The sequence below is a fragment of the Melospiza georgiana genome, chromosome 15 (genome assembly GCF_028018845.1).
Source record: "Melospiza georgiana isolate bMelGeo1 chromosome 15, bMelGeo1.pri, whole genome shotgun sequence".
Taxonomy (NCBI): Eukaryota; Metazoa; Chordata; class Aves; order Passeriformes; family Passerellidae; genus Melospiza; species Melospiza georgiana.
In genome coordinates, this window is record NC_080444.1 from 8,909,242 (window position 1) to 8,919,782 (window position 10,541).

The 10,541-nt window shown below is 44.0% G+C and overlaps 1 protein-coding gene across 1 annotated transcript; it reads left to right on the forward strand.

Annotated features, from left to right (window-relative positions):
- The first annotated feature begins 5,407 nt into the window (after window positions 1-5,407).
- LECT2 (leukocyte cell derived chemotaxin 2) lies at window positions 5,408-10,508 on the forward strand. Its single transcript, XM_058034770.1, has 7 exons — window positions 5,408-5,495; window positions 6,066-6,201; window positions 7,925-8,076; window positions 8,589-8,759; window positions 9,091-9,211; window positions 9,711-9,862; window positions 10,271-10,508. Exons 1-7 carry the CDS (start codon window positions 5,450-5,452, stop codon window positions 10,459-10,461), a joined length of 969 nt encoding a protein of 322 aa, XP_057890753.1. The 5' UTR covers window positions 5,408-5,449; the 3' UTR covers window positions 10,462-10,508.
- Window positions 10,509-10,541: the final 33 nt, after the last annotated feature.

A 10,541-nucleotide genomic window follows, 5' to 3' on the forward strand; every position in this document is an offset into this window, starting at 1 on the left:
TCTTCCCACACACAAATGTCACTCTTTGCTGCTTCTTAAAGCATTGCTGCTAAATCTCTGATCATTTTATTGTCATTTGTATTTTGCTGCTGAATGTTACAGCTATGGCAGACTTTGAAACCTTTTCATGGGAGGAAGTTTCTCCCTGTCTCTCTGCTGTGTTGAGAGGATTCTGTGTGAAGATGTTTTACATCAAAACCTTCGAGTACAGTGGCCCTATAGGGAGGGAGTGAAAATCAGTGTCCTGGTGCCCATGCAAAGGGTGACTGAGGGGTCATATGTCGCAGACATCTTTTATGAAAAGTCCTTTCCTTAGGATTTTCCCTCCTGAGAAGCTGAAAGGCCTCAGAAACAAAATGTAAACAATGGTTATCTGCTGCTGTGGAATGCAACAGGTGCATCTGTGATTGGCCCATGTTGGTTGTTTCTAATTAATGGCCAATCACAGTCAGCTGGCTCAGACAGAGAGTCCAAGACAGAGCCTTTGTTATCATTCTTTTTTTTCCTATTCTTAGCTAGCCTTCTGATGAAACCTTTTCTTCTATTCTTTTAGTATAGTTTTAATGTAATATATATCATAAAATATTAAATCAAGCCTTCTGAAACATGGAGTCAGATCCTCATCTCTTCCCTCAACCTGAGACCCCTGTGAACACTGTCATAGTTATATTCCATGGATAGATGGATATTCCATGTCCAGAACTGTGCCTCAGGAGATCCTGTCCCAGCTGTGAGCAGGAGGCTGCACATCGGGGTCAAACCTGCAGCCCCCAGTTGTGGGGCACTGTTTGGGCACAGGCAGTCACTCCAGCAGAGTGGACACCACTGAGCCTCAAGCAGTTGTTCCACCTCAGAAGTATCCATGAACCAAACCCTGGTGGTTATCTGAGCAAGACCAGACTCAGAGTAAGGCCAAACCTGCCTTAAAGCTGTTATTGTGTCCAGTGCATCACTGTTCTTTTGGGTGGGGCTCTTGCAGTGAGGACAGAGGGTGGTGGGAGGAGATGGATCTCAGTGCTCAGCAGCCTGAGCCCTGCTGCAGCTCACTCCTCTTGGATTTCACTGCTTTCTTTCAGCCAAAAGTTAAGATTTCTTTAATAAGCCAGAAATTTCACTTGTGCTTAAACATGGAAAATCACATTATTAAACGGCTGCCTCACTACAAATTGCTTTGAATTTCTTTGGTGCTGTCATAGAGTTTGGGCTAGGTTCTGCTTTTTTAAGGCAGCTGGGGAGAGAAAAACCTGTATAAAGCTGAAACCCAACTCTTCCCTGGGGCCCATCACCAAAGCCATAAAGCAGCAGTGATGAAGTAACTCATTCCTTCTCCCCAGACTCCTGCCTCAGGATTGCCTTGGCACGCTCAGGTTTCTCTTTGTCCAAGTGAGGCATTTCTTTCCATTAGTAAATCAGCTGAAGGCTTTCCTGGGACAAGAAGCTCTTGTTAACAGGACAGGGCTTCTCAGGCCAAGGCTGCCAACTTGCTACTGGGAGTGGCAAGGGCTGAAGGGCTCTGCAAGTGCTCCAGGCTCACGGATTTCCTAGCACAGCAGCTTCCGTGGGGGCTGAGCATGTCCTGGCAGCATGTTTATTTCTTCCAACCACAGGAAGGTGTTTGCTGCACCTGTGAGAGGTGCTCAGCCTGCTGCGTTTTATTCACCCTCCCCAGGAACCACTTTAATTCTGCTGTGAATGAAAAATCAGCATGTCCACGTAAATATTCAGCCCCACCTGCAGAGGCAGATAGTGACCAGACATTGAAGGCAAGTTAGTACAATTGAGTTGTGAGAATTTGTTGTGAAAAAAACCTCAACACTTTCCCTTCTTCTCCTTTTTTTTTTTTTTTTTTTTTTGCTTATATTTCAGCAGAAGTCTCCAGTTTTATCCAGGCTGACAAATATTTTAAAAATTTATATCAGGAATTTGATTGCCCTTATGAAAGAAAGACTCCCACCTACAATTCTCTTGTTTAAAATTCCATGTTCTAACACAGTTATCCACTTATATTTAAGGAGAGGAACCCACTCAAAACCCCAGCTCTCCATGCAACCCTAATGAGAACTGAGATGACTTTTGTGACTGAGCAGGGCTCTGAGCCTCCATCAAGCCCAGCTTTGCCCCTCAAGTGTAACATTTTCACCTGTCCATTAATGACCACAGCTCTGCACTTCTCCAGTGTGTCCCACAGACAGTTTCCCAAGCATTTTCAGGGATTCATTATTTAATTAGAGTTTTTTTCAGCAGCACAGGGATGCTTCTACATAAAGCCTCACAGTTTTAGCAGGGGCTGCCACCCAGCAGCAGAGGAGAACAAATAAATATCAGTTTCTATGTCAGGTTACAGACCAGTTGGGGCAAACAGTATAAGGAAATCCAGTTTTATCTTCTCAGTCCATTAAAAATTAACTGGGTCTAGAGGAAGGGAAAACACAATGTGTAGCTGACTCTGGGAGGGAAAGAGCTGGTAAAATACACAGATCTAGAAATGTTTAAGGTGAGAGGAAGGGGTCATGGGGGAAGAAACAGGCGCAATTAGGCTTTTGAGTAGACAGTTAGCAAACTCTGCCAGGCAGATTTGCTTTGTTTCTGGACAGGTTCTGCACAGATTCATTCCCTTCTATCCCTTTTGTTTTATAGGTTTATATCACAAGGTCCCAGACTAACTGCCTAAAGTTGCAACCCAAATCCAAGCTATGCCCTTCCATTTCCTCAAGCCTTAAAGGACTTCTGGAGGGTTCAGCTAGAGCTTTGTCCTCTCCAGGAGATAGAACATAGGTAGCAAAAAGATATTTTGTGTTCTTAAGTTACTACTGACACTAAAGGGGAAATGCGGGGATCTCAGAGCCTTAGTGCAAAAGAAGGGAATCAGCATTTCCCAATCTTACCCACCTGGCTCCCCTCCATCTTCATGCCTGCTTGCCCCCACAGGGAAGGAAATGGTGCAACTGCAGCTCCCAGGACGGTGCAATGCAGGGGTTGTTCCATATCCTTCTGTTACTGGGTGCTACGTGGCCAATTCATTCTTTCACAACTGCACATACCGACTGTTAAATTAACATCCTGAAATTAAATTAACACAAGCATCCCCCCAGCTTCTGTTCTGAGCTGCTCATGCCCCAGGTGAGAGGTCTGCACCTGCCAGCTCACCCAGGGAAGATGGGGAAGGCACTGAGACATCCCCAATGCATCATCCTTCACTTGAAAGCTGTTTTATTGAGAGTACATCATCGCAAGTGCATTATATACACTGCAATGGCATTTTGATGCGTTTTTGAATGACCAGAGCAAGATACAATGCTGTTAGGATCTCTTAGAGAGAAGAAATAAAAACAAATGTTACACAGTTATGAGCAATTTGGAGTCAGCCCTGCACTCAGGAGAGATGGGAAAAAAACTGCAAAGAGCAGGGAGCTTAGGGCCATTTTACAAAGCACCAGACTGCAGAACAGGGCTCAAGGAAAACCTTCTTCAGTGTCTGTGCACCCATAACACCTCTCCTTCCTGTGCCTAGCAGCTTGGCTGCCTTTACAATAAGCCTTTCCTTCACAAGGCTTTGTAGAGCAGACTGAAGTGCTGCAATTCTTTCCTTGGTAAAATCTGGAGCATGCAAGTTCACAGAGTCTATAAAAATCAGTGGTTTCTCAAGGCAGGTCTGCCCCAGGCTAAAGTTATCTAATGAGGTATTTAAAACTCTCCCACTGCAAACTGAAATAAATCAGAAATAAAATCTAGTTGAGAGAGATCATTATTGCAGAAATCCCACTGGACACCTCTCAACTGGGAATGGTCAGGCATCCTCTGAAAAAAAGTCTTTATTTTTAAATGGTTTTGGTTGCAGTAGGGAAAAAGCTTCCAGCAGCCAGTGCAGAGCTAGCCAAGCTCAGAAACACTTTACAACCTCTCTGCTATGAAATCCTCACTGAAAATGCCACCCATACCACCTCCCCTGCTGACTGCTGCCGCTAAGGAGAGCTGAGAGGGTTTGCAGAGAGCTTGTGTCAAATGAAGGAGAATAAGCAATGAGTGTTGTTTCTGGCAAGGATCACACAAAGCCACACATCCCATCTTTCAGTTCAGGGGTAAGCAGCGCTCCCAAACCCTGAATACCCACTGAGAGCTCTTCCCAGCACATTGTGTCATTTAGCAGCCAAGACTCCATTATATGAAGCAAATTACAACCAAAAGCCCCATCCAAGCTGGACTGAAGGGACAGAACTTTTACATAAATATCTGTTTGGTGGTCATGAGTGTGGAAACCAGCAGCTCTTCCTGGCAGCATGGATAAGAAAGCAGCACGGATCAAACCAGCCAAACCACTTGTTGTAACCCCAGGGAGGGCGAAAAGATTGTTTGGGGATTAAATATTGGCTGTAAAGAAAAGCTTGGAAATGCAAGTGAAAAATTTGTCTCCAACTGCTTGTTCCATGGAGGCTTTCAGGAAACACAATGTACCTTTTGCAAACCAGAAGTGGGGCAGAGATACATCTGTTTCTTCTCTGGATAAAATCTGTGGGGTTTCTAGAGGTCTCTGTAACTTGAAATATCAAATAATTTCTGTGAAAGCACCATGACTCATTTAAATTTCATATTACCTGGGATATGTCTGTAAAGAAAATCTAACGCTTTTCTGAAAGATTACCAGAGACACAAAGTACAATTAGTTTATTATTTATAGTACAATAGCTGAAACCAAGAAGGTACTGAAGGCATCACTTTAAAACCTAGAATTACTGAACTCCAGGTCAGTTTTGCCTATGCAACGTGGGCTTGCAACTGTTATTTCAGAACTTGAAGATGTTTTAATAAGTATTACACTGTTAAAAGGGTTTCAGTGAACAGACTTCATGGATTTAAGTGAAATAAACGACAATTTCAGCTGAACCAGAAAAAAGAGATGTTTCAATGCAAAAGCATCTGTTTTCCTTGCACAAGTGAATATTCATGAGTCCCAAATGCTTCCTGTGTTCTCAGTCACAAAGCTCTGGTGGGCACAAACACCCAGGAATGAGGAATGAGCAGCAAAGGACAAACTGGTGACATCCACTCTGGAGCTTTGGCCATCTTTTCCCTCCAGCTCAATCCTCTGAACCGCATTTGTGGTTCCTACCATTTCTGGCCTAAATGTGACCTTACTCCAGGAAGGGGAAGAAAAGGTATTAAGAAACAGCTCAACCAGAGTTTCCTGAAATGTGGGGTCATTTCCATTTCTTAATGTTAAGAGCCCAATTATTTTATCCATCTTTCCCAACCAGCTTTAACAACTGTCAGAGCCTGCAGACCACCACAGTGCCCAGTATGGCAACACCACCAGCCTGGAGCTGTAATACTTTGCTCCAGACAGATTGGCCAAGACAACGGACTTGTGCTTTCAAAAGCACATAAATACCTCAGGCAGCAGCTGTTCAATGTCTTTGACTGGATCAAAGAACACAGGTGACACGGCCCCAAAATGCCAGCTCTCAGTCTGGTCACTCTGGTCAGCTTGGTGTCCACTGGTGAGTTGAGATTGCTGTAATGCAGCTGGGCTTCACAGGGTTTAGGAGGGCAATAATGGATTATTGAAATTCGCTTGTACATAAATAATGCTGAGGTTTTTTTCCCTCTAGTTTTATGAGGAATGATGGTAATGTGGACAGTTATGACTACTATAAAATATGGAATTAGATGTGCATTAAGAGACATATATTGCAGTAGTTGGAGCTTTCAGAAAGAATCATAAAATCATTATAGTTTGAAAAGATCTCTAAGATCATCGAGTCCAACCATCAACCCAGAACCATTAGAAAGTAAAAATAATTTATTTCACAAACTATTTTAAAACATCTTTATTTATAGCTTTGCTTTCTTTTTGGTGTATATACCTTAAATCAAGACATCAGGAAAAAAATGGATCAAGTCTATACATGAAGTAGTAGAATGTCCTTTTACCTACAGTTTCTGAAATGACAGACTGCTTGGAGCTCATTTTCCCTTTAAACACCCTATTTTGTACCTGAACGCTTTCTGTCGCACTGGACTAAGGACATGGTTGATTTTTCCCTGTTTTTCCTCTCTTCCTTGTGCAGTTTTCACCGAGCAGCTGGATGCACACCCGCCCCATCAGCAGCAGCACGGGCACTGGGCACCGATCTGCAGCGGGAACCCCACCAACCGCATCCGCGGCTGCGACAGATACGGCTGCGGCAACTTCGGCGCCGACAGGTAACACAGCTCACAGGGGACACACCTGAATGACACGTAACACTGCTGAGAGGTGGCACACCTGACAGGCGACACTGCTGACAGGTGACACTGCTGACAGATGACACTGCTGACAGATGACACTGCTGACAGGTAACACACCTGACTGACAGGTGACACTGCTGACAGGTAACACATCTGACTGACAGGTAACACACCTGACTGACAGGTGACACTGCTGACAGGTGACACACCTGACAGGTGACACTGCTGAGAGGTGGCACGCCTGACAGGTGACACTGCTGACAGGTGACACTGCTGGCAGGTAACACACCTGACTGACAGGTAACACACCTGACTGACAGGTGACACTGCTAACTGACAGGTAACACACCTGACTGACAGGTAACACAGCTAACAGGTAACACACCTGACAGGTGACACACCTGACAGGTAACACACCTGACAGGTAACACATCTGACTGACAGGTAACACACCTGACTGACAGGTAACACATCTGACTGACAGGTAACAGAGCTGACAGGTGACATTGCTGACAGGTAACACATCTGACTGACAGGTAACACAGCTGACAGGTGACACTGCTGACAGGTGACACTGCTGACAGGTGATACAACTGACAGGTGACACAGCTGACAGGTAACACTGCTGACTGACAGGTAACACAGCTGACAGGTAACAGAGCTGACAGGTGACACTGCTGACTTACAGATAACACAACTGACAGGTAACACAGCTCACAGGTAACACAGCTCACAGGTAACACTGCTGATTGACAGGTAACACAGCTGACAGATAACACAGCTGACAGGTAACACAGCTGACAGATAACACAGCTGACAGGTGACACAGCTGACAGGTAACAGGGCTGCCTGGCTTCCAGGGGTCACCTTGCTTTCCTACACTGAATGTGCAGGCACCAGGAAGAATACAGCTACACAGAGCTGACACTCAGAATGAGAGAATACTGCTGTCTGCAGACCTCTTGCTGATTTTTGGGATATTCCTTGGCAATCTTACAGAAGCACAGTGATAACCACTGCTGACAACAGATGCAGGGGTGAAGAAGCAGGATTGTTACATGAATCACAGACAGAGTAAAGGAAATGGAAGTATTTCAAGGATTTGTGTCATTTACCCTTGTTGCTTATACTCCAGAAATTTAACCAACACTCAGGAAGCTGAGTAGATTCAATTACACAAACTAAAAATCTGTCAGCATCACTGTCTTTAAGTAAGGACCTCATACAACAACAGGTTATATTTCTCTGAAGAAATGCTTTTATATGTAGAATGACTCCCACTTTTTCTTGTCATCTCCTCTCTCCAGGCTCTAAAAGGGTTCATCTTCATTATGCAACTTTCAAATTTCTAAGTGAGAAAATGCCAGTCAAGATTCTATTTTACATGGCACACATGTTTTTTGGGATAAAACGGTACTTTTCCATAACAGTTTGAAATACCCCATGAAGTTGGGCAAGTAAAAAATAAGCTTAAATTTGAAATTTCATTCCACTCTGAGGAAGGTCAGAGTAATGTGAACAATTTGCAACAACAACAACAAATAACAAAGATGCTTCAAACCTGCTACTTCTGTTCAATCTCATTGCAGGTAAAAAATTTTTGTTAGAGAAGCTCCAGCTATCATCCTGCATTAAGTGACCAATTGATACATAACATTAACCTAGAGAGATGTCCCTAATTCTGTATTTCTGCCTGCAGGCACAGTGGCAAAGGGAAGCATGCGGGTGTGGATGTCATCTGCTCTGATGGAGCCACGGTGTACGCTCCCTTCAGCGGGCAGCTCTCAGGACCCATCCGCTTCTTCCACAATGGAAATGCCATTGATGATGGAGTCCAGATCAGGGGATCAGGCAAGTAATTGACAGCAGGTGTGCTGTGAGATGTGCACAAGTAATCACTTCATTTACTTGAGCAAGGTCCCTGTGGTTCTTCAATTCAAGCACAGTGTTGATTAATCTTACATCCTCTGTAGTACGCTGAAATACTGGAAGGCAGCACCAGCAGGATGTAGTCCTTTCCTATGCTTTTCTTGGAGAGGAGGGAAGAAAGGAGTTGAAAAACAGGGAGCAGGAAAATAACAACCCCAAATCAAAAAATAGGAAACAGTAAAAATAAAGCACCGGAAACATATCCTCAGTTTTGCTGAGAGGATGTTTTCCTGTCTCATAATTCCAACACCCTTTTTTCCTTTTTACCCTGGCAAATATAGTAATTTTGAGTTCACCATTGTTGGTACCTCAACTACATTTCTGCTTCATGCTAACAGTCTCCAGTGAGAGGCTGGCAGGGAATGCTGCTGGCTCACCCCAGGAGAAGATGCAGCTGGTGTTTGCTGACCCTGTTTCCTCTCCCTCTCTCCCAGGTTACTGTGTGAAGCTCGTCTGCATTCACCCCATCCGGTACCAAGGCCAGATCCGCAGAGGGCAACGGCTGGGGAAAATGCTGCCCATGCAAAAAGTATTTCCTGGCATTATTTCTCACATCCACGTTGAGAACTGCGACCACTCTGATCCTACTCATCTGCTTACACCTGGTAAAAAATCCCATAACAAAAAACACAACTCAGAACAAGAGTAGATTTGCACTCCAGGACCTGTGATACTCTTTTTGAAATGTTGTATTTAAAGCATTTTCTTCAATGAAATAATCCTAATCTAGAAATATTACCATCCATCTTAGGTCTACATTCCATTTACATTTCCTAAAGGATTACAAATTTTATGGAGAAAAATCCAATTAGAAGCACGGGATGTAATGTCAGCATGTCCTTACCTAACTGTAAATCAAACATAGTAGTTGCAAGCATGCAAGTGATAAAACAATCTAGGAGTTAACTTTGATGTGCTGTGTTCTGTGTTTCAAAGATGTTCCACCACTGCCACAACGGGCCCAGGACGGGCGCTGGGCTGCAGTGTGTGCTGGGAACCCTACCAACGAGATAAGAGGCTGTGATAAGTATGGCTGCGGATACTATGGAGCTCCAAGGTAATATAGTAATTGGAGAATGTGGGGTTTTGTTGTACTTCCACTGAAGTAAGAGTTAAATATTTTGTTTAGGTCACAAAAAAATTACAGCTTTGAAGGCTTGGGTTGGACTTGAGAAACTTTTAGGCTGCCTACATTGTTAATGACACTTTGCTTGGAGCTTTTTATCAGACTGAGCCATGCCTGACCTGACCTAGAGTTGGGAACACTCCTGACTCAAGTGGAGGGTTGGACTTGATGTCCTTCACACAGCCACACTTTCTGTGACTCTATGGTCTTTATTTAAAGACCTGGAAGAAAGGCATTTTTCTCCAACTCTTAACAGGTCATCCACCCTTACATGACACTACCTCACCTACAGCTTTGCAGATCTTTCAGCCAGTTTGCTGACACTGTTTCTGCCCTAACAACCCATTTCCAGATCTCTTCATGTGCTGCCCAACCTCTCTGCAGCTCTGGGCCTGAGCAGAGGTTTCTTTAAAGATGTGTTTGCTTGCAGACGCGATGGCAAAGGGAAGCACCGGGCTGTGGATGTCATCTGTGCTGACGGGGCCACCGTGTACGCTCCCTTCTCTGGCCAGCTCTCTGGGCCTGTGAAATTCTTCCACAATGGAAATGCCATTGATGATGGAGTCCAAATCAGGGGACCAGGTACATAGCCATCTGTCATTTAACATTTCTTTGTTTTGAGCTCATATAGGATGTGTTACCTTGCAGTTAGCCACGTAGTTTTGCCATGTTTTCTTCTATCCACTTACATTCAGAACTTTTTGCTCCTGCTACAATGCAAGTAATTGAGTTCTGCAGAATGTCTTCAAGCTTTTCCCTTTCCTACAGCACAAATTTCCATCTTCTCCTTGCTTTCCCTCTTCTACCAAGTCAATGACTCCAACCACTACCTAATTTATATGACCACGGTATTGCTGCTATTTCAGTATTTCCACTATTGCTATCTCAGTGCAAAGGACAAGACAGACATTGTTAATATTTCTGAAATATAGTACAGAAGCACAAATGCTTCTCAGTCATCTGAGGTTTTCCCTCTTGTTTTTTCACCAGAGTTCTGTGTAAAACTACTCTGTATCCATCCCATAAGATACAGTGGTCAAATTTCCAAGGGACAAGTCCTTGGGAGAATGTTGCCAATGCAAAGAGTATTTCCTGGGATCACATCTCATATTCACGTTGAGAACTGCGACCACTCGGATCCTACAAGCAACCTTGAAAGGGGGAAAGGGCAAAGAGAGTGAAATGGAAACACAGTAAATTCCAAATAAATCCATCTCAGCATCCAAAAGTTGTTTTTCTTCTCATGCACTACGGTTTATAC